Source organism: Pempheris klunzingeri, chromosome 1 (genome assembly GCF_042242105.1).
Source record: "Pempheris klunzingeri isolate RE-2024b chromosome 1, fPemKlu1.hap1, whole genome shotgun sequence".
In the NCBI taxonomy this organism is placed as follows: domain Eukaryota; kingdom Metazoa; phylum Chordata; class Actinopteri; order Acropomatiformes; family Pempheridae; genus Pempheris; species Pempheris klunzingeri.
This window is the reverse complement of record NC_092012.1, coordinates 20,371,398-20,396,733: the sequence shown is the minus strand read 5'-3', so window position 1 is coordinate 20,396,733 and position 25,336 is coordinate 20,371,398. Positions and strand designations below refer to the sequence as shown.

Sequence of the window (25,336 nt, the reverse complement as noted above, 5' to 3'; positions counted from 1 at the left end):
TAGCTGGTCTTCTCTCTCATTAAAAACAATCAGATACGTTCAGATCCAGAAAAGTACAGCTCTTAACTGTAAATTGTCGTAATACAACCTTTAGGATGAGGAAAATACTACATGTTTAACTATTTTAGGATAACAAAATTCATCAGTAAAGTATCTACCACGTCTAATTCCTTTGTGCGTCATTACACGCATCTTGAAGTTTTTTATTTAACTTATTTGTGCATACGTGTCTGTCATTTCTTCACTTGTGTCTTTCATCTGTTCTGTTTGTATTGTCCTCATAGTCTGTACTAATTGCATATCTCTTTAATTTACATGAGCAATTTGCCACTAAACTTTTGTAAATTATTTATTAAATACTCACTGGACTGGGTTTATTTTAGGACTTGTCATCCACCACAAAATTATCAGTCATCGGCACTGGACCTCAGATCAGAGATGGAGAAACCTCTACATTCAGACCCTGTTCCCCCTTAAAGAGGAGTATCCTCGGGGACCTTGAAAACCTCTTGCCCTCCTCACCAGATCTTCTCCTCTCTGTTCCTGAAACCCCCAAGAGTCAGATCAGACTTGCTCCTTCTTCTTCCTCAAGAGGGCCAGGTCAGCTGAGCCCTCAGCCCAGCAGAGACGCGGTGAGCCTAGAGAGGCTCGGCCAACTGTCCCCCATCTGTCGAAGTCCCCGCTCCAAAGGACAGAGTGTACAGAGAGTTATGACTGAGGAGGGAGGAAAAACTAAGAGGGAACAGGGAAGCTCTGGCTCCCTAAAAAGACTCTTCAGCCCTCCCCAAAAGTCTCACAATGCCAAGAGACCAAGAACTGCCAGTTCACCTGCACAAAGAACTGCACCTAGCCCTTCAGGTAGCAACCTGAAAGTAACAAAGCCTGTAATAATTGGCCCTCTGAAGACATCCAATTTCTCCTGTGGCCAATCAGAGGGTCACAGCAGAGATAATGAAGTGGTCCTCAATGACAGCAGAAACAAAATGATGTCACTGAAATCTGTTTCTCACCACTCTTTCGGGGAACAGACAAAAAGTCAGGAAGAGAGAGATGAAAACACTTCTGATTTTACTGTGATAACAGAGCAGGAGGCAAGTGAAGCGCAGGCCGATGGAAACGCACACACTTGTCTGGACAAAGACACTCTCCCTCTTACTGCTCCTGGGCACAGACCTAGTGCACAAACAACCACACGTGTAGCGCAGAGAAGTGCAAAGGGGGGAGCCTTTAACAAGAATGGAGCTACGACAGCAGCAATAACATCAACGAATGGAGACGGAGGCAATGTGGCATCGTCAGATCAGGAGCAAGCTGGAGGTAGACTCATGAATTTTGTTTGCCATCTTTTACAAAAAAAACAACTGATGATGCACAATGCTCCACCCCTCGTAAATGCATAGCAAACTGTCTGTGTGACGATCCTGCATTAAAACAAGGTGTCACCTATTTAACGATATTATCAAATCACACATGACTGCATACTGAGTGTCATACAGTGACAATAACCCGTTCATACAGAATACACACAGCTGTGGTCCAAATTCCTTTGCTAGTGTATAGTTTGTTTTTATTCCCTGCTAACTTGATTTTGTTTATTTTGTGACCTTTTTTTTTTTTTAAACATGAAAAACAACAACTGAAAAAAAACATGCAGGAATGACATCAGAATGTCCTGTGCAAGAGGTGCTGGACGAGAGCTGGTTTGCAGAGCAGATGGATCTCGTCACAGAAGATAAATCCAAAAAACCCCGGTGAGAAACACGAGAACACAGGTTTGGAGAACGTTGAAGACTTTGGTTAGGTTCAGTTATTCTCAATTAATGCTCATCACAATAATGGAGAGAGAAAGATGAAACAGAAGTCAGAGCACATGGTGCATGTGTATATGTGGGTTCAAACTCTTAACTTAGTGACCGCTAAGCTGCTGAAAAGCTTTTATGTCACTGTCCATCCTCTATGGGCTGATTTAGCCTCACAGTTGAAGTGAGACTGTGACTTGGAAGTTGCTAATGACATGAAGACCTGTATGTTTTTTCCTGGTGAAAAAAGTCATTCTGATTTTTAGAAGTGATTCATGCAGATGACTGAGGTCCTCTTTGTCCCCACAGTAAGGTGCCAGACCACGTGATCCTTTCTGCAGGACTAAACAACCGCTACTGGGTTTTAGATGTGGAGGAGAGGCCAGGCCGAAAAACACTGACTATCACATGCTCCAAATCTCTACATCCCACTGAGACGTGTCTGCTGAAAGATGGATGGTAATGCTGCGTGTGTTGCTGATCCCACTGTTGTTTAATTTCTCATTTTCATCATAATGTACATCACATTCTTCCCTTCAATGCCCAGATGCAGTCGTGAAAGTAGCTCTGACTTTTCACCTTCATAGTACGAATCGGTGCAAATACTCAGTTAACTGATCAGCTTTTCATTCCTCTGTATTTATTTGGTTTGTGTGTCTGATAAACTGACCTTCTGTGATGATCATCACATCTAGTTTGGATGTATTTATATAACTTTACTCATACAATAGGTCTTTATGAGTATGAAATGATTGCTCCATGGGTGTTTCCAGGGAGATGACGCCTGTTTGTCGCGGTGATGTGGTACATCTGGAGGGCCGCTCTGATGGTGGATCCTGGCTGGTGGACCGGGAACAGGGCTTTCTGGTTTTACTACCTGATAGCCTCGTCTCAGGTACCAGCATCTCTAGCTCCATCCGCTGCATGAGGCGAGCCGTGCTGGGAGACATGTTCAAGGTAATACAGTTCATTACCAACATAATTTTTTTTTATATATTTTCACATTTTTTAAGTGCCCAGTTTATTTTGAACAATGTGAACGCTAACAGTTATTTCATATTAATAATGTCACCCACAAGGTACACAATAATGAGACAACAAAATGTAATGCTTTGGTACCCAAATGCTTGCAGGAGGTGCTGTGTATATCAGCAGAAATTGTACATTTAGGAAGTAGAAGTGATTGTAGTGGTTGTTAGAGAGCCTTCTCTGTGTCTGCTTGGTGAAAGATAAAATTCCTGCTCTAGGCAATTTGTATGAGCATCCATATATCATGTTAGTCAAGTGTCCCGCTCATAAACCATTGTGTATTGTCAGTTTAGTACCCAAAACATACAAAAGGTGTTAACACAATGCAATGCAAAGCAATGCAATAGCCCTGTAGTAAATACTACACCAAGCCTTTGTTTGGTTTAAAATGTCAAGAGGTTTTTTGAAAGATTTTGATTTGAATAATCTTTTAGGCCTTAGTTTGATGTTGGTGCATCTCATTGTGTTTATCTTATTTATGATACACCTTGAATAACACAGTAGTATACTTTTTATTTTTGCCACGTTGCAGACTTTTGACGGTGGCTCCAAGCAAATGCTGAATGGCACCATGGTCCATGAGGTCTTCCAGAGAGCAGCTACAGCTAAAGATTTTTCTCTGGAGACTCTGTCTAAGCTGGCTGACCAGGCCCTGTGCAGTCCTCAGTACCTGGGAGACATGTAAGTGGTGAGGTTAGACAGTTTTGTGAATGTTTCATGTAGATTTAACAATGTGTTACATTGGCTTTTCACAGTATGTTTGTGTGGATGTTCTCTGCCTTTTTCAGTTATGTTTGTGTTTTGTCTCTGTGTCTGTAGGTATAGTTTAGGTGTAAGTCAAGAGGAGATGAAGCAGGAACTGCATGATTATCTGCCCTCACTGGAACAATGGGCAAAGGAATACCTCAGCTCCCCAACACCAAAAGCCATCAGCCTGAAAATGTACGAACACACTCAGCGCTTCAGATTTACTAAAAAAAAAAAGTTTGAAAGCTTTTTCCGCTCTGCGGGAGTCGACCTGAACTGTGTCCATATCTGATATTAATCAGTGTCGTGGATGTTAAAAGTGAGACTTGTGATGCTGTATATATGTATATATATTATTATATGTGTCTCTGTCTTCATCCCTAGCAACAGCAGAGCTCCAAGCAAGGGTCAGGACCCGCCAACTGTTGTCACAGTCGCAGAGCTGGCAGATATAGAGGAGAATGTCTGGTCACCAAGATTTGGTCTGAAAGGGAAAATCGACGTGACGGCACGGGTTCGAATCCAAAGACCACGAAACAGTAGTCACAGAAACTCGGAGGAGAGGACCGTTCCCTTGGAGCTGAAAACCGGAAAGGAGTCAAACTCGATAGAGCATCGCAGTCAGGTTTGTGGATCACAGTGTGCTCAGCCAGACACACACACACACACACACACACACACACACACACACACGTAGACTGGTGGGATCAGGTGAAAGGGCAGGCTTACATTACTATATGCAAATATTTTCAAGATGCCTGTATGCATGTGTTTTCTCTGTGTGTAGGTGATTCTTTACACTCTAATGAGCTTAGAGAGATACAATCCTGAAGCCGGCTTCCTGCTTTACCTCAAGACTGGCAACATGCACCCTATAGTGCCCAGCCACATGGACCGCAGAGGTACAGTACACACACATGCTCAACACCAGCTGTGAACAAAATATCATTTGTTATCAATGATAATCAGAATATTTTAAATTCTGTAAAGGAAGATCAAAATGTATCTACAAACACTTTTTCTCAGTGGCCTCTCCTCCATCACCTTTATGGCTAAACTGTGTTTATCTCAGAGCTGCTGAAGCTGAGGAACACCTTGGTTCATCACATTCACAACTGTGTGGAGAAAGGGCCGGAGCGGAGCCGTTTGTCCACACTTCCTGACATCTTGACGGACAGACAGACCTGCCGGTACTGTCCTCAGAAGAGAAACTGTGCGATATATGAGAGGTAAACTTTTTAAACTAATTTTGCACCCATGAAAATCTCAAGAGTTCGATTTTTTTATGAAACTTATCTTGAAGCATATCCCAGTTTAAAAAAAAAAAAACTAAAAAAAATTAGTGCGGAGTATTGAGATGGTGAGTTTTAATAAATGGTCTCATTTAGCTAGGACTCCAGCTGTCAGCAAGATGGCTGGATATGAAAACATTGTCAGCTGACCACTTTCTTACTGTTTCAAATCGCCGTCAGTTTTTTGGTCTTGGGCATTTTAAACACTTTTTTGACTGGACGAAGGATTTTAATCATCGGAGGTCTGGATCTTCAGTTATCAGAGAAACAAGCTGAGCAAACAAATGATCTCAAACCATTTGAGTGAGTCCACTGTGTAGTCTAGGGCTGTTCAGTTCTAGTCCTGGAGGGCCGGAGTGCTTCAGGCTTTTGTTCCCCCTGAGTAGGTAGTAAGCTACATGTGGTCTCAGGTAACTACTAGGCAGGTGGGGCTCATTAACTACTAGGGAGGAGCAAAGAGCTGCAGAGCTCCAGGGCAGGTGCAGTCTATGATTTAGCCAAAACTATGCAAAGGAAAGGAAACATCCCTCCTCATATTGTCAGTTACCCTATGTGTGTCAATCAAAATCAAATGAAGGCCCACCGAGGTCTGCTGGTTCAGCCCTCTATTACAGAGAAGCCTATGTCTCAAAAAGCTTTTCCTAGGAGCCTCCTAATGCTACATAAGGTGGGAGCTCACTCTCAGAGTCAGGAAGCTGCAGTTATTACAGGAATACTTTTCTGAGGAGATTTCAGATTTCATTTCCTCTCTTCTTCCTCTTTACTTTCTCTCAAAACCTGTCCCCACCCTTCGCCTAGGGCGGTTCATGGCAGCTCTGCAGAAGTCCACGAGGATGTTGTGCGTGACTTCCTGGAGCAGGAGACGGGCCACCTGACCCCACCACATCTCAGCTATTTTTCCCATTGGCTGCTCCTCTGTTGCCTTGAGGCTGCCACCATGGAGGCCAAGAATGGCCGAAAGCATGTATGGCTTCAGACAGCTGAGGAGAGGTGAGAGGCTGGTCTCTCAGATTTCAGCATGTACACACTCAGTCTTTTACCTTCATTCAATGTTCCAGCTCTTTTTTTTAATGCCTAAATTGGACCGCTCTTTAGCTCCGTCTCCTCTGACCTGTGTTTCCAGTGAGAAGAAAGGGAGCTGTGTGGGGAACATGCAGCTGAGTGGACCAGTGACTGTGCAGTCTGAAGGGGTTTTCCTCCATCGTTTCCAGCGAAGCAGTGCGGTCCCACAGAAGGGTCTGGCCAACACCGGTTTGGCCAGCGGGGATCGCGTCGTCGTTAGCGACCAGGAAGGCCGTCTGGTTGGTTTGGCAACAGGATATCTTTGTGAGGTCAGCAGGACATCGATCAGCTGCACTCTGGACAGGTGAGAATGAACATGTATACCTGCTGTCTGAAGGATTTCAACCTGAAGACAACTAAAGGACAGTGAATTGGTTGGACAAGTCACTGTCCTGATTTCCACCTGTTTTTCTGTTCAATGTGTTTTACAGAGACCTAACTAAGTTCAGTGGTGTGTTGTTTCGTTTGGACGGAGATGAAGGTGTGGTGGGCCTCAGCACTCACCTCACTAATCTTTCCAGACTGATGGAAGACTGTCAGGACAGGTAGGTACAGTGAAATGCAATATTGTGATATGATGGCATAGCACACACGTCATTGTAAATCCAATGTATCAGATTTACTAGGTGACAGTTTAAACAATGGTCTCACATTTTATGCTTGGTTTCACCAATAAGTCCCTGTTAAAGGGCGTTCTATAATATAACTGTCTGTCCTTGCAGTGATCGTCTGAGGGAGCTGGTTATTGACCTTCGTCCTCCAGAGTTTATTTCCAACCTCAGCTCTGTCCTGCCAAGAGAGGCCAAAGACACTGTAGCCAACATCCTGAAAGGTGACAAAACTATTCTGCTCTGTTTTTCTACTCTGTCTGTCTCATTTACTGTCTTTTGTCCTTTTCTGTTTCTACGTCCCCAGACATTGTGCACTGTTGCTGAAGTTGTAGTTTTTATACTTAAATCAATTATGTATGTGTGTGTGTGTGTGTAGGTCTCAACAAACCTCAGAAGCAGGCCATGAAGAAGGTGTTGCTATCTAAAGACTACACGCTGATTGTTGGCATGCCGGGCACAGGCAAAACCACAACCATCTGCACTCTGGTAAAGTCCTGAACCTGAACCATAAACCAACATCATCTACCCCCAAGTGAGACCAGAACTCTAACCGTCTCTCCACCACCTTTCTCTCCCTCCTCGTCCATGTGGCACCTTCCATTATTCTTCTCCTCTTTGCTCTATTTCTCCTCCCCACTTTGTCTTTCAGGTTCGCATCCTTCATGCGTGTGGGTTCAGTGTGTTGCTGACCAGCTACACCCACTCTGCTGTTGACAACATCCTGCTGAAACTAAAGCGTTTCCGCGTTGGCTTTCTGCGTCTTGGGCAGGGGCAGAAGGTGTGTGATGTCTGTTGTTAGGTGTTTGGTATAACTCGTCTAGTCTTTATGCATAACAGTAATTATGTTTTTGATGTTATTGATATTCAGGGGCAAAATCCGCTTTGGTAGCCAGTCACAAGACTATAGTCAACCGTTGTAGTTAACGGAGATTTTGAGTTTGTAAATTCTTGTTGACTCAATGAAAAGCCACTTCAGAGTTGGAACCGTTTGTTTGTTGGCCTGTCGATATCTGGTGGCCTCTGCCCCCACATGTGCACATCTCTCTGTGATGGCACAGAGACCCAGCTATGACAGCACAAATCACTGTATAATATTATTTAAGTAATATGGTGGAAAATGGAATAAACTGTTTTTTATTAGTACCCCACCCCACCCCGACATGCTCTGACTTTTCTTTTGTTTTCTGATGCATTCTTCAGGTCCATCCAGACATCCTGCCTTACACAGAGGAAAGTAAGAGGAAGAAGGGAGTTCACACGCTGTCGGAGTTGGAGGAGCTTTATAACAAGGAGGTGAGGACTGAATATTTGACATCTGATTTCCTGCATCACATAATTTCACATTTAGAACATTAAAATAAATAAGTAAGTCTTACTAAGTAATACCAACCCCCTCTCTCTTTCTAGCTGGTAGTGGGAACCACCTGTATGGGCATCAAGCATCCCATCTTCACTCGTCGCAGGTTTGATTTCTGCATCATAGACGAAGCTTCACAGATCAGCCAGCCGATCTGTCTGGGACCCTTGTTCTATGCCAAGAGATTTGTCCTGGTTGGGGATCACCAACAACTGCCACCAATAGTACAAAATCAGGAAGCTAGGTGAGCATTTTGTGTAAATGGGGTGTGTGTGGAGGTGAAAACAAAAGCTATTGCCTTAAATACAGTTATTGTAATTGTTTGTCTTCATGAGGGTAAAACACTGTCACATTCAACATGTAGTCAGTGTTAAAAGAATGTCCACATCAGTTTCTTTGTCTCGTTCTCCAGGTCACTTGGGATGGACGAAAGTCTCTTTAAGCGACTCGAGCTCCATAGTGAAGCAGTGGTCCAACTCAATGTACAGTACCGGATGAACAGGTGAAGCTGCACACACAGACGACCCTGTATGCTTCAGCAATCTCGTCTTATTCATCAGTTCAGCTCTTAACTGCTAACAATGCGTTAACACGTCAGTTTCTAACTGCTTTCAGGCAGATAATGTCTCTCAGTAACTCCCTGATGTATGAGGGCCGGCTGGAGTGTGGATCAGAGAGGACGGCCACGGCCCTGCTCACCCTGCCCTTCCTGCTGTCTGTCCAGTCGGAGCTCAGTTCCTACTCCAAGACTGATCCCCAGCACGACCTTGCTTGGATACAAGACACACTGTTGCCTAGCAACCCTGTTTGCTTCCTAGATTGCTCAATGGTTGGTAAAATAAATGGTTCACTTCAAGTAGAAGTTTTTGAAATGTGTTGAGTCAAGAGAAAAGATGTTAATGTTTAACTGGAAAGTGGAGATTTGCTGGTTAGTTCACACTGTCCAATCCTGCTGTCTGTTATTTGCACGCTGGCGATGCTGCAGTATTGCTTGATGAGTTCTGTAATAGTCTAACATCCCCTTGTCAGCTCTGAGTTACATTAATGTCTTAAAGATAAGATGCACTTTAAAAGGAATATTTATCTCAGGCAACTGACACATGCTGCTCTGTTCTCTGGAGAAACGTCAAAGAATTAAATCCACTGTTTCAACTGTTGAAGGAAGTGGTTTATGTGCAATAAGAAGAATGCACTTTAGGACTGACTGTCGTGAGTAGAGACAGTGGAGGTGTGCTGGTCTACATCTTGTTTCTCTCTGCTGCTTCCTTTAGGTGCCAGCCCTGGAGTCTGTGGAGCAGGGGGGCATAAGCAACCACACCGAGGCTGCTCTCATACACAAGTTGCTTTCACTGCTGATAAAGGTACGTCTGTCACACAACTGATGTATTGATAGCTTAATACTGTGAGCTTTTAAAGAGGCGTTTAGAGTCATCAAGTGGTTTTAAAACAGTGAATGAAAATGGAAAGAGAAATAATAAAACTGACCCCTACTTATTTTTCTTCTTTCAGGCAGGGTGTAAGCCCAGTGATATAGGTGTTATTGCCCCCTACAGACAGCAGATAAAGTGCATAACTGCTCTGCTGAAGTCCTCTGCTTTCACCGGTGTGGAGGTGAACACAGTGGATAGATATCAAGGACGGGACAAAAGTCTCATCATTTTTTCTTTTGTCAGGAGCACTGCAGAGGAAGGAAACGTGAGTGTTTCTCTTCCCATCTCCCTTCTTGGCTCATCTTTCATGTGTCTCATCCGAACAAGTTAGTGAATATATGAGGGGGAACCCGACCTGATTGTCCCGTTTCTCCATTCATAGTTAGGAGAGCTGTTGAAGGACTGGCGTCGCCTGAATGTGGCCATTACCAGAGCCAAACACAAGCTGCTGATGGTGGGTTCTGCCACAACGCTAAGACGCTACGCACCAGTGGAGAAACTACTCAACCATCTCCAGCAAGAGAACATGATATCCTTTAAATACATTACATAAAGCTCTGTGCTACCAAGAAGCATATTTTCATGCAATAGAAAACCTCATACTCTTTAATAGGAGTGATATTAGTGTTAATTCTGAGTAATATTAGTGTTAGTTAGTTAATTCTAGTAATTTATTGTTAAATCTGGTGTTTCTAAATTTGTTAGATTCTTCAGTTCTTCCTACAGAATTAAGCTTTACATGTGAACAGCAAGCCACTAATGTTGCCCACAAATAGTGTTTGAGGCTAAAAAAATGCTTCTATGCAGTTTTGAATAACAATATGTTACATGTTTTGTGTCTACAATGTTTTTTTTCCTGAACCCTGACTCCACATTATTCAGCTCCCGCCTGCTGCCCACAACGCCTTACAGGGCATGCGCCTGTGACAGAAGTCTATGAAGCTGTCATGGTGTCTCAGGTCACCTGTCTCTTACAGTAGAGCGGCCAGTGAATGTGGATCAGCTCCACAATCTGCAGAAGCACCGAATTATCTGTAAAGAAGCTGTGATCAAACCTATGAGCAGAAAATACTGTTCATGTGGAGAGGTGTCAGCTGTCAACGGTTCCAAGCCTAGTCATTACTGTCCTGTCCATCTTTGGAAAAAAAGTCTGCTAGAAGTATGTCAGACAGGGACTGTAGGCTGTAAAAGCTGCTATCTGCTAATGTCAGAGCTCCACCTGTGACTATTCTGTATCCCTGCTAACAAGCATTTGGTGGTGTGTGTTTCTGACTACACACCAGGACTGACACCTGATGGCTTTCAGTGGGGCGCTGCCAGTTTTCTAACTTTTAATAATTTTGCAGACTTGAATGTGCAAAGCACTTGGAAATAAGGGTGGGTTTGTTGATAAGATAAATATTAACAACCATGCGCCATTCAGCATATTCAGTTTGGCCTTTAAGAATTCATGGTGATCTAAGTGGAGGGGAGCGCAAGATCTCATAAGCTAAATCTTCAGACTGAACCTCAACAAGCTTTGTAAGCACCTCACTTTTTAAATGCCTATGCTGTGAAACACAAACTGAGATACTGAGTTGAACTGACAGTGGTGGATTTATGGTACTAAGCATCAAACCTCAAGTAAGACTCTTCATAAATGCACATATTTTTGTTCAGATACCTCTGCCTCACTGTTTCAATCTTGATTATAGGTCCTTTCACCACGCATTTATGCACACAGCACCAAATCATTAGCAATGTGAATATGGAGACCAAATGGGTAGTTATTTATATTTCATGTCACTCAGCTGCAAATTAACTGCAGTCTTAAGGATGACAAACTTTAGACTGTAGTACTGATTGTAATCAGTAAACGGAGAACACTGGCCAAACAACAAACTGGAATCTCCATCATTTGTCTTTATAAACTTTAGTTTACAACGTTAGAATATAATAGCTAAAGTAAAACCAATTTGAGTTAATTCCTTTGCTGAAAGCACAGTGGACAAGCAGACCTAAAGCATTACAGGGGAATTACAAAGAAAACTACCTGATATCATGATAACCAGCTAAAACTAGCAATTTGTAGTTGTCACCAATTTAGAAAGAAAGATTCTGCTCACACTTTTTGGCCAGTGTAATCTAATGCTGATGAACTGTGATGTAACTGCTGAGTAATTTACTGTGATTCTACCTTTAATGTTTCAACACCACGTCTGAGTTTACATGTTCTGTTTTAATTTTGTGATTTTTGCTGTTGTGAATGTGAATAAATAATACAAACACTAACAAAGTGTGAGATGTGTTGGCATGCTGAGTACTCATGTTCAATAATAGACTGACCAGTCTGGAGAAATAGTCTGTTTTGCTTTTTATTTAAACCATCAAATTTGTATCAATGCCTGTCTGCTTCTCTGTGCAGGTACGTAATGACTGCTGTCATCCTCAGCCCTCTTAGCTTGTATGGGTGTGTGGCTATAGTGTCATTGTTCCTTGCAGCACAGTGACAGTCTGTCCCGCTATGTTGATTCTTCCATCATCTCTCACTTCCAGTTCCAGCTCCCCTCCTCGACTGGAGCACTGGTAAGCTACACAAACGCACAGCATAAAATGGGTGTTAGTATGGTTTAGATCTGTAGTAAGGGACTGTTTATAGTGGGAAACAGCACCTGTAAACTGCACTGGTTTAGAGTTTGACAGGTTGCTTATCAAACTTTAACAATGTGGAATTCAATTACCCAGCATTTTCCTCTTTCCCAGTTCCTTAGACCAGTAGCTGCCCAGCACAGTGTGGGCAGAACCTGCAGGGACAGACGAGACATGAGCCAGAAATTGGTTACAGAATTTAACATTTAGGTGCATTTCACAAGACACACTGAACGTTCCCCAGCTTTACAGCAGGAGAGCCAGACATCTGACAGTGTAGAGAGTTTTTATACATGTTGCTTCTATGCAGATGTGTAGGAATACTGTACAAGTGAAGCCATGTGTGAGGTAGTCTAATTTGATGACAAACTGTGACCAAACAAAGAGTGTCTGAGTGTGGCCACTGTGGCTGTAGTGGGGGTAGTAATAGCCGCAGTCTACCAGTGACGGGATCCTCAGGGATACCATTCCATGGAGAAAAGAATCTGGAGTAGAAGTCATATCCTGGCGGGCAGTCTGGGGATCCTGTTGGCAGACACAGACTGTTTAAAGAGGAGGGGGGGGGGGGCATTTTGATCGATCATAGTTTGTACTTTTCACACAAGACTGGTCTCGTCACTGTTCATTTATGTCATATGTGTTGATTAATAGGCAGAAACCTCCAATGGACAGATGCAACATGAAGTCAAGCACTGTAACTAATAATCCTAACTAAACAAGTTTTCTTTGGAGGACTGCTTGTCTACCACTTGGTAGACACGTGGTACCACTGTTTTTTTTACCACTGCATGTGGTCCGGCCCAACAAGGAAGCTCAGTTAGCTCTGGTTACCTTTCATGGTGATGATTAGTCCTTTGACTTTTCCAGTCTTCTCACTGCGCTGAAGAGCAACAGGGTCAACTTTCAGACTGGTTAGCACTGCCCTGAAGAAAACACACAAACAAACCAAGACATGACAGAGATTTAAGAACCTGGATGTGATCTTGAGACAGACAGGCTTGCATTTGAGAGGTTAGTGGCTTCAGTTTCTGGCTGGCTGTTGGTAAGTTTACAGAGATGTGAGTGCATAAGTGGCTCTCCAGCGAGGCACTTCATCCTTGTTGCTCCTGTGAAGACTCCGTAGGTGTGAAGATAAGTACCTATTACACTATATACTTCTGTCTAATGGTGTGTGTTGTGATTGTAACCTGTCACAGCTGTCAGCCAGTCGAACCATCAGTTTCTTAGTGTTGGAGCTCAGATAAACATCCTGGATCATGTGGTTTCCAACTGCAGCCTTTATCACACATGCAGAAGAAGAGACGCAGTTAAGCACTGACCCACACAAAAACAAAAAGAATGTAGTAATCACACTAGCATATCTCTATACATAAAAAGGGCTGTGTAGACCATAAAGCGGGAGTCAGTACTATAAAACATGCACTGCAGAGAGAGTGGGTGTCTGCTGTAAAACGTCTTACTGACCTTGATGATGTCTCGGAACTCATTGGGATCCTGAGAAAAGTGGTTTCAGAAGGAAAAAGCTTTTAGAATAATAGCATTTCACTTTGAAGGCTTACTGACAAATATTCTTTTGGAAAATCTTGCAGCGTTAATGCAGGAAGATGGAGTTCTTCTAATCCAGCTCCAGTTTTGCAGTAAATTACACTATTCTAGGATGGTGGCCGAGTTTCTGGGTTTCATAAACCTGTTTCTTAATGGGGATGCTAATTTACATGATAGAGTGTAGATGATGGAGAAAGGACCAACTGTGTGTATTTTGTTGAATGTTTGTCACAATATGGTTTTATGTCAACACACTTTTGGTTATGTTTTCACACAGTGTGTCGTCCATTGAAATGCACATCTAGGCACATATAATTGAACCTATAGTAGGAGATGTTGGTCCTGCGACATTGTCCTGATGTGTCTGTGTGACCACATACTGTACCTCCTGGGTGGGTGGGTTGAGAGGAAAGTCCATGACGTACCCTTCCCCCCTCTGGGTGACCGCCAGATCTCCACTCTTGGTCTCAAACACCAGTGTGGGGTTGATGTTCTCTTAACAGATGTAGCACATACAGAGAATGTTATTCTCACGGGCTAGCTGATGAAATAGATTTACTAAAGTGTTTATGTGTAACTGACTAACCTTGACAAAAGTGTCTGAAAATGCCTCTCTGTTCAACTTTATAGATTTTTCTGTGTGTGTCTTTTCCTGTGTTCCAAGTCAAGTCAATGAATAACTGCATTTTAACTGGAATTAACCTTGTTGTGTGTTCATGTCTGTGTGGTTTTGTTTTGTGTCTCACTCTTATACTGGAACATCACTGCTGCAGAGGCCAGGGTGGCGTGACCACACAGATTCACTTCATTGGTTGGTGTAAACCATCTAAGGCAAAACCTTGATCCTGTAAGTGCAGATGAATGCTTTAACACTTTAACATGTAGTCTACATATGACTTCTTCATCAAAGGATGTGAAGCCTGAGACCTATTGAAGTTCCACAGTTCCACAGCATGACTGTGGGTGACATATTTACATACATTCAAGAGATTCTTAAGCTGTGTGTATGACACTGACATTCCTCTCTGTGTGCTACGCAGCGACTGAACGCTGCATTTTTAACTGACAGCTCATTGCTTTGTTCTTCACATTCTCAACAAAGCAAGTCTTAGTTGTGTGTTTAACATTGTTACCTGTCAGACTGCTGAGGACAGGTGTTTTTTTTTCTTTTCAGTTTATGCACACACAAGAAAACAAAATGGCAAAATGACCTCAGCATGACCATTCTACCTTTGTTCCTTCCTTCCTTTATCAATTTAGTCAATCTGTCTCATTCTCATCAGTGTGCCTGGATTATCCAAACAGATCCTACAATGAAGGCATAAACAGTAAGTGATTTTGCATGTTCTACACTGTACCATGTCAAGCCAGTTGGAGTGAGTATATTACCATGAAAATAACTGTGCACACTGGACCCAGACATTTGTACACAACATATCTGAGGCCTGATTGATTTGATGAGAACATGTGCAATCATCAGAGAGTGAGTTCTGCTGTCTGGGGTGACTTCTTTACAAGTACTCTTACACACATACCACCAAATGCCTGCAATCTGACAAAGCTAAACTGCTTTCTGTGAGCAGTGACATATTTTGTAATGGTGTTATATGAAACATGATCCGACCTGTGGTGAAAGTGTCAGAGGGGTTGATCCTGGTGATGAAAGCTGTTTCTGACAGGTTAAGCTCTGCTGCTATCTTCTGATACAGGTCATCACTCAGCTCCTGATACAAACACACACAAATACATCCTTTGTTATGACATATGATCATTAAATACATATTCATAGACAAAAATGGCCAGAAGTTTAAACCGTGCCAACTTAGTATCAAACGGTTTGATCACGTGACACACACACACACACACACACACACACACACACACACACACACACACAGTCTGAGACAGCAACTGAACGGATAAACTCTGCTGACTAAAACTGCCAAGTTAATCAATAAGCGATCCTTGAGCCCTCGTGCAGGCCTCCATGGGTCTACATTAAGGCATTACTGTACTTGAACCTAATACTCACATGCATAAGAGGACAAATTGCCGCAGGGTTTCCCTTGAACGGTAAGTTAGTGAAGGCATCTACCGTGAAGACCTGAATCTCCATTTTTCTGTCTGGCTAAAGATGAAGTGATCAGAGTGGAAGAGTCTCCAGTGAGGACTGAACCATTGACCCTCTGCAGTCAGTGGACTTCACACCCTGTGTGCGTGCCGTCAGCAGGCCGTGCGCCACTCAGCGGCACCTTGTCCCCACCAGGGGCCTGTGTGTGATGTCGGAGACCAGTTGGGTATTGTCATGTGGAGTCGAGTCCTGTGATATAAGCTAATGAATTAACAGCCTTTTTGATGTGTCAAATCTGACATTACATTTGGAGCTCTCATACTGGATTTCTACCAGTCACACATGCATTACTAATAAACCGAGACCAGAAGAATTTTTTTCTTTTCTCTTAGATGATCAAAAGAATAATCATCACATTTTTGGTCTTAGTTTATTCTCACTCATACACACACACACACACACACACACACAGCTCCCATATCTCCTCCTCTTATAGTACAAAAGTACATCTATTACTGTTATTTGTAGAAGTAACAGTAGTGGTAGTAGTATCAGTAGAAGTACCTTTAGCAGCAGTATTAGTATTCTTTGTGGTATTATTGTTATTAAAGGACAAACGTCACATCTTTTAATGTGTCCAAGTCTCGCGACATTATACCTGAGCGAGTTCGCTCACTTTGCTGGCAGTGACACCTGAGGCTCAGGGCAGGAGCAGGAGACCGGGGACAACAGGCGACTGTAAGATAGTCTCATCGTTCCCTCACATTTGTCACTGATGTCTGACACATTTCTGTCCGGGGACATGTTTCGGTTCCCGTTGACAGTGCGCGGCCGTTGGGAATAGAGCTAATGTGTCTTGTACATTTGACCGCTGTCAGTGTCCTACAGTTAGCCTTAGCTGTTAGCCCGCTAACTGCTAATGTTATCAAGCTAACATTAATGATGCAACATCGTTAGCATCATTAGCTAACTCACTATCCAGGCTGACAGATATGCTCCCACGGCGAACTTCGTAGAAATAACTTTTCTAAAGAATGATTACCGTCTTGATATGATATGTTTGGAGAGGTCATAGTGAGTTAAGAAGTGTGGTTACGTTAGCTTGCAACCCTCTTGGTTCCTACCAACATTTTATACAGTTGGAAAGAGGAAGTAACCAACGTTAGCTTGTTTAGCTGTGGAGGCAGCTTCAGTAACTTGAATTCTAGTGCTGAATTATTAGCTATAACTCTGTCCTAATGAGGTTTTAGTTGTGGCCCACTGTTTATAATTCCGGTTGCAATGTTGTCGTCTGTGGCAATTGTCAATTTTCCTACAAGCTATAAAACTGTTGTTCGTAACCCCAACATTAACTACCTGCAGAAATCATGTCATGCAGTGTATTACTGTGGAATAGGATATTTGTGAACGATGTTCGTATTTCATAACTGAATGCAATAAAGTATCAGCCAAATAGAAATAGCATATGCAAGAGTATGCAAAACTATTAGTCCTTTATGATAGGTATCTGTGTAGCTAATGGTCAGACCTGTCAGACTTTGGGTGAGGGGCTGAATGAAGAGTGCTAGTAGATTCTGGAGGGATACTATATGTGTAAATGTGCTCGGGCCAAGTGTTTGTACTTTTCTAAGTACAGGCACTAGTAAGTATAATTGACTCAGTAATCTAACGTGTTGCTGCTGTGTTGTGCTCTCTGTTGTAGTGAGGATGTCTTTGAATGACGAGGGTTATGTGGTTCGGATCAGAGGACTACCCTGGTCCTGCACACAGGAGGAGGTTGCCAGTTTCTTCTCTGGTGAGAATACAGACACGTATCTTTACAGCTTGAGACATGAATGGTGTTAGTAAGTGCAAGACTGAAATGACATCTTAAACGATAAACTCAACTATTTTGTTATAAGTGTTATGATGACATTAATCCGTGTCATAATAGTTGTAATGTGATTATAAATTGACAGAAAAGTGTTTTCACCGTTAGGCTGTGGTTAGAAATGTAAACGCGAAGCATCAGAATCACACCTGAACAATTTTTAGTGTTGGTAGACATCAAAGTCAATCAGCATTTTAAAATCTAAATTACTTGCGTTTTTGTCTCTTCAGGGCTGCGCTGCAACACCATTTTTCTCAGCTCTACAGTATAAATCTGCTACAAAACTTGTTTTTTTATGGGTATAAGTGGAATTTAACTGGCCTCATTGACATTTGATTTGTGACTGTGTCCAGTACTCTTCTCTCCCCCTACAACATGTGTTGTTATGCACAGAAACAACCTTTTCTGAGCTGTTACCTCATCTTAATGTTTCAACTTTCACCTGACTTCAGCCATTAGAGAGAGCTGTTAGGATCTCAGATGAACCAGAGAATGGCATATTGTTGGTACACAAACAGGTGAAATTAGACAGGATCCAGTTGTGCCTTCTATTGTGAGTTTTTATTTTCTGACAGGAAACATCTCTGTGAAGTAGTTCCAATCAATCTCATTTATTCACAGACTGTGACATTGTTGGGAAAGTAAACGGAGTGTGCTTCACCTACTCTAAAGAAGGCCGTCCCAGTGGAGAGGCATTTATTGAGCTGAAAATGGCAGAGGATTTCAAGAATGCACTCGCCAAGGACCGTAAATACATGGGACACCGATATATAGAGGGTGAGCACTACAAACAATCATAACAGACTGATGAGTGTTTATTCTGTCGACTTTCTCTTTGAATAATTGCTGCATTATCTGGCATCACAGATACAAAAAGTCAAAGTGTAACTTAGAGTGTGTACTTGCCTTGTAAGTAAAGGTCTGTTTGTTGGCTCACCTCCATTGATGTGCCTGTACAAACAAACATTTCCCAGCTTGTGTCCGTGGTTAGCTTTAAGCCAAACTGCAATGAAAAATTCAAATTTTCTAAGTTTAATTGTCCTTTCATGTCTTGACATGTTTGACGTGTGTGTGCCCACCTGTCTGTGTATCCTAACCAGTTTTCAAGTCAAACCGTAGTGAGATGGACTGGGTGCTGAAACGTAGTGGTCCTGCTGACTATGACAGCTGCAGCGGCTGCATGCTGAGACTTCGAGGCCTTCCCTTTGGTTGCAGCAAGGAGGAGATAGTTCAGTTCTTCTCAGGTACTTCTACTCCATTGAAATGTACTGATATTACACCATTTATGTTAAGCCAAGGGATAGTTTTATAGACCCACTGTTCACTAGGTATTTTAGTTTTTTCCTCTGGCACCACAGTTTACGGTTGCTGAACTGCAGCTAGCTAATGTACAAAATGTACTAAAGTGTACAATGTACAAAAGCATTGTTAGGATGCAGTGTGTACTAATCAAATGAGACAAAACCACTAAAAGAAGTGTCAGATGCATGTAGGCTCTGAATACATTTCATATACATATACATTACAATCATTTTAGCCCATTTACATCATATAAAATCCATACGATTCATTAAAATGAGGCCATCAGATGGTTCAGATCATTAAAATTTAAGAAAATACCCACTATCACTTCTAAAGGCCCAGGTAGACCTCATAGCCACAATATGTAGAATTTACATCTGATTCTAGTGTCGCTAACATTATTCTGACAGCAAATTTATGGAGAACAACGGTCAACTAAATATTTACAGGCTCTGTCTTAAACAGTATCATGATATTAGGTAATACGACAGTGATTGTATCATGAAATATTAATATACACACGTTATTACACAGAAGGGATTTACTTTGGTGTTTTGGTGCAAACAATAAACATATTAAGAGAACATAAAGTGAAAAGCAAGTACAACAAGTCAAGAAACATAAATATAAAACAGAAAAATGTACAATATAAAATATATAAAGAATATGTCAAATAGGCCTTTTTATAGAAAGAGATGAACAGAAACAAGTTCAAAGGAGACAGATTTACCAACATCTAATGCCATGTTTCCTTTTTGGATTTCTCTCATGCTACAAAGTGATATTAATAATCAGTCAACATGTCTGTGTCATGGCTTAAAGGCCTAATGTATGTTTGTTGTAGTATATTCATAGTGTGGCTAACGTCACAATGTCCTTGTTATGAATTGTTAGTATGCTTCTTACCATTTTAGTGTTGTGTTAACACGTAATTTAATCTGCTTAAGCAATAAGACCTTAACATCATGCCTCCTCAAAGATAGGGTGGGCTGGGCTGGTTTGGCTGAGGGGAGGCAGTCCCATGACACTGATCTGGGGTCAGTTCTGTGATTCTGCTTATTGGCAGCCTTTATCAAGGATAATCAACACTAATGAGATATTGTCAGCCAGAATCACTCAACACTCAATGAATTATAATTTTGTCAGTGACCTAAATTCAGTTGTGTATCCACTTTGATTTCATAGCTGCTGACTCCAGGCCAGTATTTATGTCATTCCCCTGCTGGGCGCCTTCTAAGTGTAAATTCAGTCCTCTGAGATGCCCCTTTTGAATGCAGCTAATATTTATTCGCTATCTTGACATATATTAATCCTAAAGCTCCAGTGATGCAGTGGGTGTTGTTCTATCTATTCTATATATCTCTCAGTCTACCTACCGACCTATGTATTTATGTGTGCTTGGGTTGAAGGGTTGAGAATCGTGCCAAATGGGATTACTCTGCCAGTGGACTACCAGGGGAGGAGCACAGGGGAAGCCTTCGTGCAGTTTGCCTCAAAGGAGATAGCAGAAAAGGCTCTGGGGAAACACAAGGAAAGAATAGGGCACAGGTGGGACAGACGGGAAAGGGACGGGCTGGACTGGGTTGGGCTACTATTGTAGTGTTAAATGGGTGGTCATATTAGAGTAATGATGGTATTAATGGGATGGGTTTTGTTATGATTGAATGATAAGCATGGGTTGGTGTGCTGGAATAATTATGGTGAAACAATGATAATGTGGGTAAATTAATTTGGTGGGTCTTACATATATTTTATGTATAATATTTACTAAAATGCTTATGGGAGGGGTTCAATGGGTTTATGTATTGTAATAATGGTGACTGTTGAATAATGAAAGGGATGAAAGATCGTGTATCAAGTCTATGAAATAAAGATGGTATGAGGATCTTATGCCATAGACATTTTATTGTTGGCCATCTAAGACCTGGGAGCTCTGTGTAATTGTGTTAGAGCAGCATTTGGCACTTCCTTCACATCCTTTTTATACAAGTACCTTATTGATAATTTAGAGTGGAAGAGGGGATTAATCGTAGAAGTATAGCAGAGGGCAGTCAAGGCAGCCTCTACTATTAAAGAATCAAACTACTTTCTGGAGTTCTAAATCATTCCAAGTATTATTTCAGGACCTTAAAGGATTTTGTGTACTGTAGGCAACAAGAGGTGAGGTTGGTGTAGAAGTCCTTTACTACAGCCCGTAGCCCAGCTACTGCTGAGGTTGTTTAGACAGCTCCAGATTAAAGCTGCTTAGACTACTATTTAGAATATTTGTCTTTTGTGTGTTTATCTTCTCTTTATGTAAATCATGTCTATGTATTAAGCAGCGCTAAGCCATTTCTACACCTTAACCCTCTCCTTTGCCCCCCCTCCACTCCATGGGACTCTCATATTTGCAGGTACATAGAGATTTTTAAGAGCAGTCGAAATGAGATCAGAGCCTACTATGAGCTGCCGCGGCGGGGGATGGGAGGACAGAGACCAGGCCCCTACGATAGACCCATGATGGGGGGGCCCAGAGGAGGGTTTTTTGGGCCCGGGCCTGGCCGTGGTGGGGCTCTGATGGACACCATGAGGAGTGGAGGGGGCTATGGAGGAGGTAAGCAGCGTTTAGTGTTTCTGCATACAGGAATCTAAACAGACTCCAAGTGTGTTTTTGGTTATATAGTCCTCTGAGCATCTGCAATAAAAGAATGAATAGAAGGAAATTAATAAGCAGTGATGGGCTTAAAATCACCTCAAACTGAGATGCAGACAAGACACTAGATATACAGTATGAATCAATATATTATAAGGATATTTTTAAGCTATAGATGGTTAAATTCTTCTTCATTGTTTGAAATTTCATACTAGTTAATTTTCACAAAACAATCACAACAGAAGAATAGTTTACTATTTAGTATTGAAATATATAATAAACAAAACAGTCAAATCAGTAGCACACAGTCATGTATAAAGAGGTCAGACATTATTTTGGATTTTGATTAATACATATATTCTTTTATAAAACTTTTAGTTGTCCCTCTGACCATTTGCCAACCTTTCCATCATAAAAACAAAGTGTCATTATTTCTTTGCTGAGCCAGCTGGTGAGGCCTGCTTCCACAGCTTCAATTACAGCTTTTCTCCGGGTTAAAGTTCAGTTTGAGTTTTGCTGTCTTGTCTGTGTTGGTGTCTGTGTCCAGGTTACGGTGGCTTTGACAGCTACAACGGCTTCAACAACTACTGTTTTGGCAACGGCATGTTTGATGAGCGAGTGAGGGGAGAGAGGGGAGGAAGAGGTAAAGTCCAGAATGTGTTTCTCACTCTCTGCTGTTAATGCTCCACAGCATCCCGTTGTAAGGCTCAAATAATTCTCATTAGCGACTTCTTTTTGTTCTTCTCAGCGTTCATTGTCTCTTTCTAATGAATGGCCCATTGGCACAAACTTTAACACCTCTAGACCTAAATTTTACAGTATTGATATAAATAAATGTGTTCAGTAACGCAGTAGATTTTGACCATCTTGACTTGTAGTTTCCAAAATGAAGCCAAGACCTCTCACAGGAGGTTATATGAAGGGTTCATACATTTAACAAGAAAGATGGTCAAACAAACGCATGTGTAAAGTATGTTTTTATTCTTATTCTTCTGGTCTTTGTTTCAGTATCATTAAATAAAAGAAAAGTTCTGCTGATAAAAGTTATAATAACTTAGTTATTCACTCTGCTACATCACTAAAGGCGGTGGTGGTGATCTGTGTGTGTGTGTGTGTTTTGGCTCAGGGATGGGAGGTCACGGCTACAGCAGTCAAAGTGACAGTTGTTCAGGCTTCCACAGTGGCCATTTTGTCCATATGAGGGGTTTACCTTTCCGTGCCACAGAGGGAGACATCGCTAAAGTAAGGGCTCGCACCGAGACCAGTCACACTTCTTATTTCTCTTGAAAGGTGTCAAAAAATGGGGATCTATGCAGTGAATCTGTAGGTGTAAAATGTCTATAAAAGCACTGACTCCAGTTTCCTTAAAAAAGCCTTTACAAAGTATTAAATTCCTTCAATGAAATGTACATTAGTCTTAAATAGTTTCTCTTGCTTTGAGGAAGTGATGTTGGTCTATAAAATGTTGTGTGTGATTGTGGGCGGTCAGAAGACGTTAGACACTACAGGTGTGATTATTGTTGAATAAACACTGGGTGAAGAATCTGTCATGTTCTGTATGTAAAGATCTTTTTTATCCCTCATAGTTCTTCTCTCCTTTGAACCCACTGCGGGTCCATATTGACGTGGCTCCGAACGGCAAGTCGACTGGAGAAGCAGATGTGGAGTTTCGCTCCCACGAAGACGCTGTGGCAGCCATGTCCAAAGACAAGAACCACATGCGTACGTCCTCCATTATGTTTGTCCTCCTGTTGGTTCCTGTGACACCACTCTTTCATGCTGAGTTTATGACACAGAACTGCTTGTTGACCAACAGCAGAGGAGCGGATCAGTTCTACTGATAAACTGGCACAGGTTTGGATGCTGACTGATGGGGCAGGTTTTAATGTTGGAATCAATTTTCAATGGCTAAGAAAACACAAATCCTGGTTTTAAGCCTCAAATACATTTTTTAAGCAGCCTGTTGCTAAGTATTTTTCCTGACAGTATTTGAGATATTTCAGATTACAACCTTGCCTGACGTATGTAAGAAAACCTCATTTACATTCATCTGCAGATTAAATGCTGGCTCTTCAATATGAATGATGAATTGATGTTTTCTCCACAGAGCATCGCTATATTGAGCTGTTTCTCAACTCAACAGCTAGTGGAGCAGCTGAAATGAGTGAGTGTTCCTTAACTTATACAACAAATTAAGTGTGATCACTTTTCTGATCCACATTGGCAAATGTATTCATTTGTGCACAGATGACATATTGAGATGTGACAAAGATTTGTTAGGTGTTGGTTCTTCTTTCACTGTCATTACAAATGATCTCAAACTTTCTACACCGACTTTTCAAAACTGTTTCAGGTCGTGGCGGTGGTGGTGGTGGTTACTATGGTAACTCAGGAGGGGGCGGCGGCTCACGGAGCAGCGGGTTGCGTGGCTCATACTGATGATGTCATCCCACTCTTCCAATCCATCCTGACGTTTGTTTCACGTCTCCGTAGGCCACATCTACTCAATTATTGTTTGCAAGCAGGAAAGCTGATCTGAAGTCACTCACGCCGTGTTCCAGTCGTTCTTTTCTTTGTAGGGTAGCACGAAAACCTCACTTCAGATACCAGAACAGACAAGACAAGATCTCAACAAGCACCATTCCTAAAAGCATATGAAGAACAAAACAACTTGTCAGTAGTAAAATGTTGGAGCTGTTGTAGGTGCTGAACATGGTTGATGGTCGTGTGGGAGATTTCTTGTTTATCTCACACTTTTTCAAATACCTGATTATTTTTCCACAGTTCTGAATGGCACTGAAAGGACAGAAACAGAATGTTTGTTTTCAGTGTGATGCACTTTAATTGGTCTTGTTTCACATCTCACTGTCGGCAGGAGATGGAAGTCAGTGCAGATGCAGGACAGAGACAGAATTTCATAGGATATAGAAAAATAGCTAAGGAACTCGATACAGGAGGAAATAATCACTGCACTGTCAGAACTGAGCTTGGCTACTTCCAATCCAATAACTTTAAACACTCTGCTTGTTGTTTAGGAGGTGAAGCAGTCTCTTCAATTATTATTATTATTTTTTTTTAAATATTATGTTCCACAGAAGATTTGATTCAGATTAGCTCTCCTGCTTTGAAAAGTTTGATAAATGTGAGCCAGTGTGTTTTTTATGAATGTTTTCACAGTTCATTACAGAATTTAAAACTAAGTTGAATATTATATTCCACTCTCAAAGAGGGGAAGTAAAATAAAGTCTCTATATTTGAGCTGTAAGATAGCTTATTCAGCTGTTGTACATTTGCCTAATAAATTTTATATTTAATTCTCCTTCAGTGTCCCTGACTCTGACTTTCAATTTCAAGTGTTAGCTGTTTTCATCTGGACACAGGAAAAAGACCCAACAGTGCAACAACAGGAGAACGTTTTTAAATGACAGCAAACAACATGAAGGATTCAGTTTGTAACTTAATTTAATCAGAAAGCGCTACACAGTCAAGGCAACATATTCTTGGCAATAGAGTTAATGTTAAACTGGCAGGATTTAGTAAGCTAAAGGGCCACAGTGATTATAAACATGTATTTACAACACGCAGTGGTATCAACACTGTACAAGTCCCATTGAAAGCAGGGAGATTTACAAGAGCCACAATGTAGAAAAACCCTTCAGGCCTGGGCGCACTTCAGAAAACACCTGCCTACGGTGCTCGATGATATGATGAATTGGTACGTTTTTAAATATTTGAAATAAGAAAAACACTTGTTGAAATGGACCCAGGCCTGTTTTATCTCTTCATGGGAATGAATACTTCCAGTTCTTGAGAGGGTTGTAAACATTGTATAGAAGTATAAAACCAGAATGTGCAGTGGAGCTCACACCATAACCCGACACTGAATACCATCAACCAAACAGTGATCAGTGTTAGTTTGAAACACGACATGTCTGAATCTTGACTTTAAGAAAAAGGAACA

General features: G+C 41.7%; 3 protein-coding genes across 3 annotated transcripts; 2 read left to right on the top strand and 1 right to left on the bottom strand.

Moving 5' to 3' along the window:
• Nucleotides 1-1,300: 1,300 nt before the first annotated feature.
• Nucleotides 1,301-10,731, top strand: dna2 (DNA replication helicase/nuclease 2). The gene is made up of 23 exons (XM_070829892.1): nucleotides 1,301-1,317; nucleotides 1,655-1,751; nucleotides 2,109-2,258; nucleotides 2,573-2,756; nucleotides 3,361-3,509; nucleotides 3,648-3,768; nucleotides 3,952-4,200; nucleotides 4,363-4,477; nucleotides 4,648-4,804; nucleotides 5,666-5,857; nucleotides 5,991-6,233; nucleotides 6,361-6,474; nucleotides 6,652-6,761; nucleotides 6,917-7,026; nucleotides 7,190-7,318; nucleotides 7,741-7,833; nucleotides 7,948-8,141; nucleotides 8,310-8,399; nucleotides 8,513-8,726; nucleotides 9,169-9,258; nucleotides 9,407-9,592; nucleotides 9,710-9,856; nucleotides 10,201-10,731. Exons 2-23 carry the CDS (start codon nucleotides 1,657-1,659, stop codon nucleotides 10,252-10,254), a joined length of 3,186 nt encoding a protein of 1,061 aa, XP_070685993.1. The 5' UTR covers nucleotides 1,301-1,317; nucleotides 1,655-1,656; the 3' UTR covers nucleotides 10,255-10,731.
• A 936-nt stretch (nucleotides 10,732-11,667) lies between these two features.
• On the bottom strand, nucleotides 11,668-15,710 carry LOC139207540 (phenazine biosynthesis-like domain-containing protein 1). Its single transcript, XM_070837314.1, has 10 exons — nucleotides 15,533-15,710; nucleotides 15,125-15,224; nucleotides 14,247-14,345; nucleotides 13,886-13,995; nucleotides 13,420-13,449; nucleotides 13,143-13,231; nucleotides 12,787-12,878; nucleotides 12,397-12,480; nucleotides 12,048-12,110; nucleotides 11,668-11,897 (listed from the first exon to the last, which is right to left on the bottom strand). Exons 1-10 carry the CDS (start codon nucleotides 15,614-15,616, stop codon nucleotides 11,785-11,787), a joined length of 864 nt encoding a protein of 287 aa, XP_070693415.1. The 5' UTR covers nucleotides 15,617-15,710; the 3' UTR covers nucleotides 11,668-11,784.
• A 537-nt stretch (nucleotides 15,711-16,247) lies between these two features.
• On the top strand, nucleotides 16,248-24,694 carry hnrnph3 (heterogeneous nuclear ribonucleoprotein H3 (2H9)). The gene is made up of 11 exons (XM_070837203.1): nucleotides 16,248-16,309; nucleotides 17,274-17,366; nucleotides 18,063-18,218; nucleotides 18,542-18,685; nucleotides 20,153-20,291; nucleotides 21,137-21,336; nucleotides 21,923-22,018; nucleotides 22,502-22,617; nucleotides 22,962-23,097; nucleotides 23,483-23,539; nucleotides 23,729-24,694. Exons 2-11 carry the CDS (start codon nucleotides 17,279-17,281, stop codon nucleotides 23,812-23,814), a joined length of 1,218 nt encoding a protein of 405 aa, XP_070693304.1. The 5' UTR covers nucleotides 16,248-16,309; nucleotides 17,274-17,278; the 3' UTR covers nucleotides 23,815-24,694.
• Nucleotides 24,695-25,336: the final 642 nt, after the last annotated feature.